Source organism: Nerophis lumbriciformis, linkage group LG04, assembly GCF_033978685.3.
Source record: "Nerophis lumbriciformis linkage group LG04, RoL_Nlum_v2.1, whole genome shotgun sequence".
NCBI classification, from domain to species: domain Eukaryota; kingdom Metazoa; phylum Chordata; class Actinopteri; order Syngnathiformes; family Syngnathidae; genus Nerophis; species Nerophis lumbriciformis.
In genome coordinates this window covers 57158345-57173795 of record NC_084551.2, presented here as the reverse complement: position 1 = coordinate 57173795, position 15451 = coordinate 57158345, and the positions used below count along the sequence as shown (strand labels likewise).

General features: G+C 44.7%; 1 protein-coding gene across 5 annotated transcripts in view; it reads left to right on the top strand.

Moving 5' to 3' along the window:
• myh14 (myosin, heavy chain 14, non-muscle) overlaps positions 1-15451 on the top strand; it is a 149939-nt gene that overhangs the window by 84817 nt on the left and 49671 nt on the right. For 4 of the 5 annotated variants that reach the window (XM_072913081.1, XM_072913080.1, XM_072913079.1 and 1 more), the window contains 10 exons: positions 3834-3948; positions 4939-5007; positions 7283-7488; positions 7559-7680; positions 8466-8535; positions 8636-8796; positions 11104-11212; positions 12380-12511; positions 14203-14409; positions 14481-14618. In XM_072913081.1, coding sequence (XP_072769182.1) covers positions 3834-3948; positions 4939-5007; positions 7283-7488; positions 7559-7680; positions 8466-8535; positions 8636-8796; positions 11104-11212; positions 12380-12511; positions 14203-14409; positions 14481-14618 — 1329 coding nt within the window. The remainder of the gene's footprint in view (positions 1-3833; positions 3949-4938; positions 5008-7282; positions 7489-7558; positions 7681-8465; positions 8536-8635; positions 8797-11103; positions 11213-12379; positions 12512-14202; positions 14410-14480; positions 14619-15451) is intronic. The other variant, XM_072913082.1, reaches the window with a different exon arrangement.

Below are 15451 nucleotides of genomic sequence, written 5' to 3'. Positions count from 1 at the left end.
TGGGATCTGCATAAGTCCTAAAAAATGTGCGCAGGTCCGCCACTGTAGGCAAAGCCCCGGGGGTAGATGAGATCCGCCCGGAGTTCCTTAAAGTTCTGGATGCTTTGGGGCTGTCTTGGTTGACAAGACTCTGCAGCATCGGGGGTGATACCTCTGGATTGGTAGACCGGGGTGGTGGTTCCTCTCTTTAAGAAGGGGAACCGGAGGGTGTGTTCTAACTATCGTGGGATCACACTCCTCAGCCTTCCCAGTAAGGTCTATTCAGGTGTACTGGAGAGGAGGCTACACCGGATAGTCCAACCTCGGATTCAGGAGGAACAGTGTGGTTTTCGTCCTGGTCCTGGAACTGTGGACCAGCTCTATACTCTCGGCAGGGTCCTTGAGGGTGCATGGGAGTTTGCCCAACCAGTCTACATGTGTTTTGTGGACTTGGAGAAGGCATTGGACCGTGTCCTGTGGGGAGTGCTCAGAGAGTATGGGGTATCGGACTGTCTGATTGTGGAGGTCCGCTCCCTGTATGATCAGTGTCAGAGCTTGGTCCGCATTGCCGGCAGTAAGTCGGACACGTTTCCAGTGAGGGTTGGACTCCGCCAAGGCTGCCCTTTGTCACCCATTCTGTTCTGAACTTTTATGGACAGAATTTCTAGGCGCAGTCAAGGCGTTGAGGGGATCTGGTTTGGTGGCTGCAGGATTAGGTCTCTGCTTTTTAAACATGATGTGGTCCTGATGGCTTCATCTGGCCAGGATCTTCAGCTCTCACTGGATCGGTTCGCAGCCGAGTGTGAAGCGACTGGGATGAGAATCAGCACCTCCAAGTCCGAGTCCATGGTTCTCGCCCGGAAAAGGGTAGAGTGCCATCTCCAGGTTAAAGGGGGAGTCTTGTTCACGAGTGAGGGAAGAGTGGATGGTGAGATGGACAGGCGGATCGGTGCGGCGTCTTCAGTAATGCGGACGCTGTATCGATCCGTTGTGGTGAAGAAGGAGCTGAGCCGGAAGGCAAAGCTCTCAATTTAGCGGTCGATCTACGTTCCCATCCTCACCTATGGTCATGAGCTTTGGGTTATGACCGAAAGGACAAGATCACAGGTACAAGCGGCCCAAATGAGTTTCCTCCGCCGGGTGGCGGGTCTCTCCCTTAGAGATAGGGTGAGAAGCTCTGTCATCCGGGAGGAACTCAAAGTAAAGCCGCTGCTCCTCCACATGGAGAGGAGCCACATGAGGTGGTTCAGGTATCTGGTCAGGATGCCACCCGAACGCCTCCCTCGGGAGGTGTTTAGGGCACGTCCGACCGGTAAGAGGCCACAGGGAAGACCCAGGACACATGGGAAGACTATGTCTCCCGGCTGGCCTGGGAACGCCTCGGGATCTCCCGGGAGGAGCTGGACCAAGTGGCTGGGGAGAGGAAAGTCTGGGCTTCCCTGCTTAGGCTGCTGCCCCCGCAACTCCACCGTGGATAAGCAGAAGAAGATGGATTGTAGTAGTGTGACGTATTAAAGTACTCCCAAGTGTTGTCAGGTGGACCACAAGGCCAATGACTGGCTGGTGAAGAACATGTATTGTAGTAGTGTGGTGTATTAAAGTAGTACATGTGTACACAGGTGGTGTATTAAAGTAGTACAGGTGGTGTATTAAAGTAGTACATGTGTACAGGTGGTGTATTAAAGTAGTACAGGTGGTGTATTAAAGTAGGACATGTGTACAGGTGGTGTATTAAAGTAGTACAGGTGGTGTATTAAAGTAGTACATGTGTACAGGTGGTGTATTAAAGTAGTACATGTGGTGTATTAAAGTAGTACATGTGTACACAGGTGGTGTATTAAAGTAGTACATGTGTACAGGTGGTGTATTAAAGTAGTACATGTGTACAGGTGGTGTATTAAAGTAGTACATGTGTACAGGTGGTGTATTAAAGTAGTACATGTGTACAGGTGGTGTATTTAAGTAGTACATGTGTACACAGGTGGTGTATTAAAGTAGTACATGTGTACACAGGTGGTGTATTAAAGTAGTACAGGTGGTGTATTAAAGTTAAAGTTAAATGTTAAAGTACCAATGATTGTCACACACACACTAGGTGTGGTGAGATTATTCTCTGCATTTGACCCATCACCCTTGATCACCCCCTGGGAGGTGAGGGGAGCAGTGGGCAGCAGCGGTGGCCGCGCCCGGGAATCATTTTGGTGATTTAACCCCCAATTCCAACCCTTGATGCTGAGTGCCAAGCAGGGAGGTAATGGGTCCCATTTTTATAGTCTTTGGTATGACTCGGCCGGGGTTTGAACTCACAACCTACCGATCTCAGGGCGGACACTCTAACCACTAGGCCACTCATTAAAGTGGTACATGTGTACAGGTGGTGTATTAAAGTAGTACATGTGTACACAGGTGGTGTATTAAAGTAGTACACGTGTACACAGGTGGTGTATTAAAGTAGTACAGGTGGTGTATTAAAGTGGTACATGTGTACAGGTGGTGTATTAAAGTAGTACATGTGTACAGGTGGTGTATTAAAGTAGTACATGTGTACACAGGTGGTGTATTAAAGTAGTACATGTGTACACAGGTGGTGTATTAAAGTAGTACAGGTGGTGTATTAAAGTGGTACATGTGTACAGGTGGTGTATTAAAGTAGTACATGTGTACAGGTGGTGTATTAAAGCAGTACATGTGTACACAGGTGGTGTATTAAAGTAGTACAGGTGGTGTATTAAAGTGGTACATGTGTACAGGTGGTGTATTAAAGTAGTACACGTGGTGTATTAAAGTAGTACATGTGTACAGGTGGTGTATTAAAGTAGTACACGTGGTGTATTAAAGTAGTACATGTGTACAGGTGGTGTATTAAAGTAGTACATGTGTACAGGTGGTGTATTAAAGTAGTACACGTGGTGTATTAAAGTAGTACATGTGTACAGGTGGTGTATTAAAGTAGTACATGTGTACAGGTGGTGTATTAAAGTAGTACAGGTGGTGTATTAAAGTAGTACATGTGTACACAGGTGGTGTATTAAAGTAGTACAGGTGGTGTATTAAAGTGGTACATGTGTACAGGTGGTGTATTAAAGTAGTACATGTGTACACAGGTGGTGTATTAAAGTAGTACGTGTGTACACAGGTGGTGAATTAAAGTAGTACAGGTGGTGTATTAAAGTGGTACATGTGTACAGGTGGTGTATTAAAGTAGTACATGTGTACAGGTGGTGTATTAAAGTAGTACATGTGTACACAGGTGGTGTATTAAAGTAGCACAGGTGGTGTATTAAAGTGGTACATGTGTACAGGTGGTGTATTAAAGTAGTACATGTGTACAGGTGGTGTATTAAAGTAGTACATGTGTACACAGGTGGTGTATTAAAGTAGTACAGGTGGTGTATTAAAGTGGTACATGTGTACAGGTGGTGTATTAAAGTAGTACATGTGTACAGGTGGTGTATTAAAGTAGTACACGTGGTGTATTAAAGTAGTACATGTGTACAGGTGGTGTATTAAAGTAGTACAGGTGGTGTATTAAAGTAGTACATGTGTACAGGTGGTGTATTAAAGTAGTACATGTGTACACAGGTGGTGTATTAAAGTAGTACAGGTGGTGTATTAAAGTGGTACATGTGTACAGGTGGTGTATTAAAGTAGTACATGTGTACAGGTGGTGTATTAAAGTAGTACAGGTGGTGTATTAAAGTAGTACATGTGTACACAGGTGGTGTATTAAAGTAGTACAGGTGGTGTATTAAAGTGGTACATGTGTACAGGTGGTGTATTAAAGTAGTACATGTGTACAGGTGGTGTATTAAAGTAGTACAGGTGGTGTATTAAAGTAGTACATGTGTACACAGGTGGACTACAAGGCCAATGACTGGCTGGTGAAGAACATGGACCCTCTGAATGACAACGTTGCTTCTCTCCTCCATCAATCATCCGACCATTTTGTTTCTGAGCTGTGGAAAGAAGGTGAGAAGTTTTCTTTTCTCTTCTGGAATCCAAAACTAAAACTACTAACTTCCTCTCTTTTTATCCTCTTGTCCTCCGTCTCTCCCTTCATTCCTCTGCTGCATGCATCCCTCCATCTTTGTCTCCCTCCATCTTTGTCTCCCTCCATCTTTGTCTCCCTCCATCTTTGTCTCTCTCCATCTTTGTATCCCTCCATCTTTGTATCCCTCCATCTTTGTCTCTCTCCATCTTTGTCTCCCTCCATCTTTGTCTCCCTCCATCTTTGTATCCCTCCATCTTTGTCTCCCTCCATCTTTGTATCCCTCCATCTTTGTCTCTCTCCATCTTTGTATCCCTCCATCTTTGTATCCCTCCATCTTTGTCTCTCTCCATCTTTGTATCCCTCCATCTTTATCTCCCTCCATCTTTATCTCCCTCCACCTTTGTATCCCTCCATCTTTGTATCCCTCCATCTTTGTCTCCCTCCATCTTTGTCTCCCTCCATCTTTGTCTCCCTCCATCTTTGTCTCCCTCCATCTTTGTCTCCCTCCATCTTTGTATCCCTCCATCTTTGTATCCCTCCATCTTTGTCTCTCTCCATCTTTGTATCCCTCCATCTTTGTATCCCTCCATCTTTGTCTCTCTCCATCTTTGTATCCCTCCATCTTTGTCTCCCTCCATCTTTGTCTCCCTCCATCTTTGTCTCCCTCCATCTTTATCTCCCTCCATCTTTGTCTCCCTCCATCTTTATCTCCCTCCATCTTTGTCTCCCTCCATCTTTGTCTCCCTCCATCTTTGTCTCTCTCCATCTTTGTCTCTCTCCATCTTTGTCTCCCTCCATCTTTGTCTCCCTCCATCTTTGTCTCTCTCCATCTTTGTCTCTCTCCATCTTTGTCTCCCTCCATCTTTGTCTCACTCCATCTTTGTCTCTCTCCATTTTTGTCTCTCTCCATCTTTGTCTCTCTCCATCTTTGTCTCCCTCCATCCTTGCTGTCCTCCATCCTACACTAGATATACAAACTCTCCCTCGTGTTTACTTCTTTGACTCTTATAGCACACTGCAGGAGAATGGCTCGGACAGTAGGTTCCTCTGCTCCTCCTGTGTGTGTGTGTGTGTGTGTGTGTGTGTGTGTGTGTGTGCGTGCGTGTGCGTGCGTGTGCGTGCGTGTGCGTGTGCGTGTGCGTGTGTGTGTCCTGCATGCGTCCTAATCTTTGTCCTCACGTAGTAGTGCCAACTCTCAGTCGTGTCAAGAGTGCAGTGTTTCCTCGCTCGTAAACACTTGATAATGGGACTTGTTTACAACTTGGTCTACCAGAGCGTAAAAAGAGGTGGCATCAGTGTTGCACCTTGGCCACATGTTTTGACATTTTCTGGGGACATTTTGGGGGGATCAACATGAAAGTACCCACTCTCCACGAACGTCGTTATTTCATGTAATAGTGCATTAGTGTCATTATTTCATGTAAAAGTGCACTAGTGTCTATATTTCATGTAAAAGTGCACTAGTGTCTATATTTCATGTAATAGTGCACCAGTGTCTATATTTCATGTAATGGTGCACTAGTGTCATTATTTCATGTAATAGTGCACTAGTGTCATTATTTCATGTAATAGTGCACTAGTGTCTATATTTAACATAATAGTGCACTAGTGTCTATATTTCATGTAATAGTGCACTAGTGTCATTATTTCATGTAATAGTGCACTAGTGTCTATATTTAACGTAATAGTGCACTCGTGTCTATATTTCATGTAATAGTGCACTAGTGTCATTATTTCATGTAATAGTGCACTAGTGTCTATATTTAACGTAATAGTGCACTAGTGTATATTTCATGCAATAATGCACTAGTGTTTACATTTAACGTAATAGTGCATTAGTGTCTATATTGCATGTAATAGTGCACTAGTGTCTATTTAATGTAATAGTGCACTCACGTCTATAGTTAACGTAATAGTGCACTAGTGTCTATATTTAACATAATAGTGCACTAGTGTCTATATTTAACATAATAGTGCACTAGTGTCTATATTTCATGTAATAGTGCACTCGTGTCTATATTTCATGTAATAGTGCACTAATGTAATTATTTCATGTAATAGTGCACTAGTGTCTATATTTAATATACTAGTGCACTAGTGTCTATATTTCATGTAATAGTGCACTAGTGTCTATATTTAATATAATAGTGCACTAGTGTCTATATGTCATGTAATAGTGCACTAGTGTCATTATTTCATGTAATAGTGTACTAGTGTCTATATTTAACGTAATAGTGCACTAGTGTCTATAGTTAACGTAATAGTGCACTAGTGTCTATATTTAACGTAATAGTGCACTAGTGTCTATATTTAAAGTAATAGTGCACTAGTGTCTATATGTAACGTAATAGTGCACTAGTGTCTGTATTTAATATAATAGTGCACTAGTGTCTATATTTATTGTAATAGTGCACTAGTGTCTATATGTCATGTAATAGTGCACTAGTGTCTATATTTAATGTAATAGTGCACTAGTGTCTATAGTTAACGTAATAGTGCACTAGTGTCTATAGTTAACGTAATAGTGCACTAGTGTGTATATTTAATATAATAGTGCACTAGTGTCTATATTTGATGTAATAGTGCACTAGTGTCTATATTTAATGTAATTGTGCACTAGTGTCTATATTTAATGTAATTGTGCACTAGTTTCTATAGTTACATAATAGTGCACTAGTGTCTATATTTAATGTAATAGTGCACTAGTGTCTATATTTAATGTAATAGTGGACTAGTGTGTATATTTAATGTAATTGTGCACTAGCGTCTATAGTTACGTAATAGTGCACTAATGTCTATATTTAACGTAATAGTGCACTAGTGTCTATATTTAACGTAATAGTGACTAGTGTCTATATTTAACGTAATAGTGACTAGTGTCTATATTTATTGTAATAGTGCACTAGTGTCTATATTTAACGTAATAGTGCACTAGTGTCTATAGTTAACGTAATAGTGACTAGTGTCTATATTTATTGTAATAGTGCACTAGTGTCTATAGTTAAGATAATAGTGCACTATTGTCTATATTTAACGTAATAGTGCACTAGTGTCTATATTTATTGTAATAGTGCACTAGTGTCTATATTTATTGTAATAGTGCACTAGTGTCTATAGTTAACGTAATAGTGCACTAGTGCCTATATTTATTGTAATAGTGCACTAGTGTCTATAGTTAACGTAATAGTGCACTAGTGTCTATATTTATTGTAATAGTGCACTAGTGTCTATAGTTAACGTAATAGTGCACTAGTGTCTATAGTTAACGTAATAGTGCATTATTAACTGAATGAAGTCTTCTGGTGCCCTCAGTGGACCGCATCATCGGCATGGAGCAGATGGGTGCGGGGGAGAGCAGTGGTCCGGTCACCTTCGGAGCAGGGGGGCTGAAGACCAAGAAGGGAATGTTCCGGACCGTGGGCCAGCTCTACAAGGAGTCCCTGGCCAAGCTCATGGCCACGCTGAGGAACACCAATCCTAACTTCCTGCGCTGCATCATCCCCAACCACGAGAAGAGGGTGAGACCCAGGGAGACCCGAGTCAGGACTTTCCTCATCTGATTGCCAAACCGCCTCTTGTCTCATTCAGGCCGGCAAGCTGGCACCTCACCTGGTTCTGGACCAGCTCAGGTGCAACGGGGTCCTGGAAGGGATCCGCATCTGTCGACAAGGCTTCCCCAACCGCATCCCCTTCCAGGAGTTCAGACAGAGGTGAGTCCGGAACCAAACAACATGTCCCTTGTGCAAGGTCAACTCATCAGTTCCAGTGTCAAACTGTCACCTTTTTCCTACGCCTTAAGATGTGGGCGTGGCCTGGCGCCAAACCTTGCTCCGGTGGTTTTCGGCTACTTTTTGCTCTGATGGGTTTTTGCCATTTTTCACCATTTTTTGGCAAATAAAAAGTGTCGTTCTTTAACAAACTCCTCCCAGGGACTTTGACCAAATGAGTGGTGGTTAAAATGACAGATAATGATTCATTGCCAAGGAATGTTTCCTACAATATAAGATGTGGGCGTGGCCTGGCGCCAAACATGGCTCTGATGATTTGCCAAAAAACACAAAAGGTCAATAGCTCGGCTCCACAAATTCAGATCTTGTTTTTGTTCAGTTTTTTTTTTTTTCTTAGCTGGGAATGTTCCGTAGTTTGGGGACCACCTGTTCCATACTTGCCAGCGTGGTCTGGCACAGGACTTGTGTTCTTGTCCTCCTGGTGTAGACCAGTAGGACATGGACACAAGTCTTGTGCCAGCGTGGTCTGGCACAGGACTTGTCCTTGTCCTCCTGGTGTAGACCAGTAGGACATGGACACAAGTCTTGTGCCAGCGTGGTCTGGCACAAGACTTGTCCTTGTCCTCCTGGTGTAGACCAGTAGGACAAGGACACAAGTCTTATGCCAGCGTGGTCTGGCACAAGACTTGTCCTTGTCCTCCTGGTGTAGACCAGGAAGGCGTCTCACGCACACACGCTATGCACACTCACTCCAATCTATCCCGCAGATACGAGATTCTGACTCCCAACGCCATTCCTCGCACCTTCATGGACGGCAAACAGGCTTCAGAGCTCATGGTGAGGGTCAGGGTCAGGGTCAGGGTGAGGGGTTAGGTCCAGGTCCCTCAGGGGCCCGCATGCCTGTATTTGTATTAAAGCCTTGCTCCCGCCTGCCTAGATCAAAGCCTTGGAGCTGGATCCCAACCTGTTCCGCGTGGGCCAGAGCAAGGTGTTCTTCAGGGCTGGCGTCCTGGCTCACCTGGAGGAGGAGCGAGACCTGAAGATCACCGACACCATCATACGCTTCCAGAGTGCGGCCAGAGGCTACCTGGCACGCAAGTAAGCACCGATACGGTTTTTGACCCCAGGAAACCTACACACTTGTAATATCGAGGAGGAATATTGATTTTAAGCTCACGAAGCAGTGAAGTTGAATGATGCGGACACGTTTGTTACTCTTCGTAGCCCAAAGCTTAGCATGTTTACCTTTTGTAAATGACTTGACTAAAATAGAAGAAATTGTGTGTTTATTGGAGGACATTTAGATGTTGACTGTTCAACTTTGCACACGTAAACACACTGCAGGACTGCTTGTATCGCACATGATATCACACACAAGTAAACACGCTGTAGGACTGCTCAGTATTGCACATGATATCACACACATGTTAACACGCTCTAGGACTGCTCCGTATCGCACATGATATCACACACAAGTACACACGCTGTAGGACTGATCGTATCGCACATGATATCACACACAAGTACACACGCTGTAGGACTGCTCATATCGCACATTATATCACACACAAGTACACACGCTGTAGGACTGATCATATCGCACATGATATCACACACAAGTAAACATGCTATAGGACTGCTTGTATCGCACATGATATCACACACAAGTAAACACGCTGCAGGACTGCTTGTATTGCACTTGATATCACACACAAGTAAACACGCTGTAGGACTGCTTGTATTGCACGTGCTATCACACACAAGTAAACACGCTGTAGGACTGCTCGTATCGCACATGATATCACACACAAGTAAACACGCTGTTGGAACGCTCGTATTGCACATGATATCACACACAAGTAAACACGCTGTAGGACTGATCGTATCGCACATGATATCACACACAAGTACACACGCTGCAGGAACGCTCGTATCGCACATGATATCACACACAAGTAAACACACTGTAGGGCTGCTCATATCGCACATGATATCACACACAAGTACACACGCTGCAGGAACGCTCGTATCGCACATGATATCACACACAAGTACACACCCTGTAGGACTGATCATATCGCACATGATATCACACACAAGTAAACATGCTATAGGACTGCTTGTATCGCACATGATATCACACACAAGTAAACACGCTGCAGGACTGCTTGTATTGCACTTGATATCACACACAAGTAAACACGCTGTAGGACTGCTCGTATCGCACATGATATCACACACAAGTAAACACGCTGTTGGAACGCTCGTATTGCACATGATATCACACACAAGTAAACACGCTGTAGGACTGATCGTATCGCACATGATATCACACACAAGTACACACGCTGCAGGAACGCTCGTATCGCACATGATATCACACACAAGTAAACACACTGTAGGGCTGCTCATATCGCACATGATATCACACACAAGTACACACGCTGCAGGAACGCTCGTATCGCACATGATATCACACACAAGTAAACACGCTGTAGGACCGCTCGTATCGCACATGATATCACACACAAGTAAACACGCTGTAGGACTGCTCGTATTGCACATGATATCACACACAAGTACACACGCTGTAGGAACGCTCGTATCGCACATGATATCACACACAAGTAAACACGCTGTAGGACTGCTCGTATTGCACATGATATCACACACAAGTACACACGCTGTAGGAACGCTCGTATCGCACATGATATCACACACAAGTAAACACGCTGTAGGACCGCTCGTATCGCACATGATATCACACACAAGTAAACACGCTGTAGGACTGCTCGTATTGCACATGATATCACACACAAGTACACACACTGTAGGAACGCTCGTATCGCACATGATATCACACACAAGTAAACACGCTGTAGGACCGCTCGTATCGCACATGATATCACACACAAGTAAACACGCTGTAGGACTGCTCGTATTGCACATGATATCACACACAAGTACACACGCTGTAGGAACGCTCGTATCGCACATGATATCACACACAAGTAAACACGCTGTAGGACTGATCGTATCGCACATGATATCACACACAAGTACACACGCTGTAGGACTGCTCATATCGCACATGGCGAGCAGAGAAAGTGTTCCTGTGTGTAGTCAAGGCGAGCAGGAAGTGTACGTGTGCTGACGTGTGCGAGCAGGAAGTGTACGTGTGCTGACGTGTGCGAGCAGGAAGTGTACGTGTGCTGACGTGTGCGAGCAGGAAGTGTACGTGTGCTGACGTGTGTGAGCAGGAAGTGTACGTGTGCGAGCAGGAAGTGTACGTGTGCTGACGTGTGCGAGCAGGAAGTGTACGTGTGCTGACGTGTGTGAGCAGGAAGTGTACGTGTGCGAGCAGGAAGTGTACGTGTGCTGACGTGTGCGAGGTGTGCTCCTCAGGGCCTTCATGAAGAAGCAGCAGCAGCTGGGAGCTCTGAGGGTGATGCAGAGGAACTGTGCTGCCTACCTCAAACTCAGGAACTGGCAGTGGTGGAGACTCTTCACTAAGGTACTACACTGCGGTACCTCAGGGGTCCCAAACTCTTCACTAAGGTACTACACTGCGGTACCTCGGGGGTCCCAAAGGACTCTTCACTAAGGTACTACACTGCGGTACCTCAGGGGTCCCAAAGGACTCTTCACTAAGGTACTACACTGCGGTACCTCGGGGGTCCCAAAGGACTTTTCACTAAGGTACTACACTGCAGTACCTCGGGGGTCCCAAAGGACTGACCAGGAACCAATCGTTAAAATGCTCGACGCTAGCTTGGTTATATGCATGAAAACGCTCCTACAGACATCACACATGGGACACTTTAGTAAGTCAGAATACTTTTAGTTATATTGTAAATTATATTATATTATATTGTATATTTAGTTATATTGTAAATTATATTGTATTATATTGTATATTTAGTTATATTGTAAATTATATTATATTATATTGTATATTTAGTTATATTGTAATTTATATTATATTATATTGTATATTTAGTTATATTGTAAATTATATTATATTATATTGTATATTTATTATATTGTAAATTATATAATATTATATTGTATATTTAGTTATATTGTAAAGTATATTATATTATATTGTATATTTAGTTATATTGTAAATTATATTATATTGTATATTTAGTTATATTGTAAAGTATATTATATTATATTGTATATTTAGTTATATTGTAAAACACACAAACATTGTTTGGAGTGATGAATGAAGGATCCATACGAGTAGAAACGTTATGGACGGTTTTAGTATATTTCAAACTTGCATGCAGTGAGCAAACTTGTCCTAAAGTTTCTCTGCTTAATATTTATATTTCACACATTACTATAATATTTGTTTATTACACAGTACTATAATAGTTATGTTTATTGCACACAGTACTATACTATTCATTTATTACACACAGTACTATATTTGTTTATAACACACAGTAGTATAATATTTATGTTTATTGCACACAGTACTATAATATTTATGTTTATTGCACACAGTACTGTAGTATTTCCGGTACACAGTATTGTAATATTTCCAGTACAAAGTACTGTAATATTTCCGGTACACAGTACTCAATATTTCTGGTACACAGTAGTGTAGTATTAGACAGTAGTGTAGTAGTATATATACTAGAGTGTAGTGACGGTGGGGGTGTGGTCTCGACAGGTGAAGCCACTCCTGCAGGTGACTCGTCAGGATGAGGAGATCCAGGTGAGAGAGTCTGAGCTGCTGAAGGCCAAGGACAAACTGACCCGGGTGGAGCAGGACTTTGTGGACCTGGACAAGAAACACGTGCAGGTGAGCTCACCTTCTACCTCCTCCTCACCTTCCTCCTCCTCATGGACACCTCTTCCTCCTCCTCACCTTCCTCCTCCTCATGGACACCCCCTCTTCCTCCTCACCTTCCTCTTCCTCATGGACACCTCCTCTTCCTCCTCCTCATGGACACCTTTTCCTCCTCCTCATGGACACCTCCTCTTCCTCCTCCTCACCTTTCTCCTCCTCATGGACACCTCCTCTTCCTCCTCACCCTCCTTCTCCTCATGGACACCTCCTCTTCCTCCTTACCTTCCTCCTCATGGACACCTCCTCTTCCTCCTCCTCACCTTCCTCCTCCTCATGGACACCTCCTCTTCCTCCTCCTCACCTTCCTCCTCATGGACACCTCCTCTTCCTCCTCCTCACCTTCCTCCTCCTCATGGACGCCTCCTCATCCTCCTCACCTTCCTCCTCCTCATGGACACCTCCTCTTCCTCCTCCTCATCTTCCTCCTCTTCATGGACACCTCCTCTTCCTCCTCACCTTCCTCCTCCTCATGGACACCTCCTCTTCCTCCTCTTCCTTCTCCTCACCTTCCTCCTCCTCATGGACACATTTTCACCTCCTCACCTTCCTCCTCCTCATGGACACCTCCTCTTCCTCCTCACCTTCCTCCTCATGGACACCTCCTCTTCCTCCTCCTCACCTTCCTCCTCATGGACACCTCCTCTTCCTCCTCACCTTCCTCCTCCTCATGGACACCTCCTCACCTTCCTCCTCCTCATGGACACCCCCTCTTCCTCCTCACCTTCCTCCTCCTCATGGACACCTCCTCTTCCTCCTCCTCATGGACACCTCCTCTTCCTCCTCACCTTCCTCCTCCTCATGGAGACCTCTTCCTCCTCCTCACCTTCCTCCTCCTCATGGAGACATCCTCTTCCTCCTCCTCACCTTCCTCCTCCTCATGGACACCTTTTCCTCCTCCATGGACACCTCCTCTTCCTCCTCCTCACCTTCCTCCTCCTCACGGACACCTTTTCACCTCCTTACCTTCCTCCTCCTCATGGACACCTCCTCTTCCTCCTCACCCTCCTCCTCCTCATGGACACCTCCTCATCCTCCTCCTCACCTTCCTCCTCATGGACACCTCCTCTTCCTCCTCCTCATGGACACTTCCTCATCCTCCTCACCTTCCTCCTCCTCATGGACACCTCCTCTTCTTCCTCCTCACCCTCCTCCTCCTCATGGACGCCTCTTCCTCCTCCTCACCTTCCTCCTCCTCATGGACACCTCACCTTCCTCCTCCTCATGGACACCTCCTCTTCTTCCTCCTCACCCTCCTCCTCCTCATGGACGCCTCTTCCTCCTCCTCACCTTCCTCCTCCTCATGGGCACCTCCTCATCCTCACCTTCCTCCTCCTCATGGACACCTCCTCTTCCTCCTCACCTTCCTCCTCCTCATGGACACCTCCTCTTCCTCCTCACCTTCCTCCTCCTCACCTTCCAGCTTGCAAACTCAAGGTCCGGGGGCCACATTTGGTCGGCCACATCATTTAAAAGTGGCCTGCCACATCACTTTATGCTGTCATCAGCCACTTCATTTTATTGTGACAGGCCACATCATTTTATTTGGCCCACCAGGTTATTAGGCAGAGCACATCGTTGATGTTTTTATTGACATATGTTATTTCGAAGCGGTTAAAACAGCGTGTGTGACGTTCCTGTTCCAGCTGATGGAGGAGAAGGCGGTGCTGGCCGACCAGCTGCAGGCGGAGGCGGAGCTGTTTGCCGAGGCGGAGGAGATGAGGTCCAGGCTGGCCAGCCGCAAACAGGAGCTGGAGGACGTGCTGACGGAGATGGAGAGTCGGCTGGAGGAGGAGGAGGAGCGAGGAACGCAGCTGACCAACGAGAAGAAGAAGATGCAGCAGAACATTCTGGTCTGGCACCAAATGACCCGCGGGAGACACACCAGCCATGTGGTCTTACCCTGACCCCTCCCTCCTTCCAGGACCTGGAGGAGCAGCTAGAAGAGGAGGAGAGTGCCAGGCAGCGCCTCCTGCTGGAGAAAGTCTCCCTGGAGACCAAAGTGAAGAGTCTGGAGAACGACCTCCTGACCACGGTGGAGCAGAGGGATCGCCTCGGCAAGGTTGGTGTCCTTTAAAAGTCCACATACAACATTATTAGTGCCCTGAGGCAGCATTAAAGTCCACATACAACATTATTAGTGCCCTGAGGCAGCATTAAAGTCCACATACAACATTATTAGTGCCCTGAGGCAGCATTTGCATCTACCCTACTTCCAGACTATAGACTATAGGTTTATAACCCACTACATTTTTGAAGGAAAAATACATATTTCCATATATTAGCCACACCGGACTATAAGACGCAGATATATACGTTGTGAAATGACTTATTTACGCAGAAATGTTTATTTACATACCTTAATTGTTTCCAAATGAAGCAGTGTAGTATCTGTTAGTCTACAAAATAACATGTTTCCCCCCCATTTGTTGGAAGATTACCATATTTTCCAGACTACAAAGCGCTAAGCTGCCCCCACCAAATATTACAAGAATTTTTTTTCTTCCATGTAACGTGGCAGTAAAACAGCTGATCAAACAAAACAAAAGTCATTTTCATGGACCCACTAGCTGCGCAAGCTAGCTCTCCAATCAGCTCAATAACTCGACGGTGACATTTTGCTGAATTTACTTAGGAAAGTGAAACAATACAAAAAGAATGCCGTTGTAAGTTAATAATACTAACACAGACACTCGTAAACTTGTTAGCATATTAGCTAATGCTAACAACACTAGCATCATTACATTACTATAGCACGTACAAATATGCATGAAAACACTCCTACAGACATCACACATGGGACTTTTAGTGAGTAAGAATAGTTTTAGTTATATTGTAAATTATATTATATTGTATATTTAGTTATATTGTAAATTATATTATATTGTATATTTA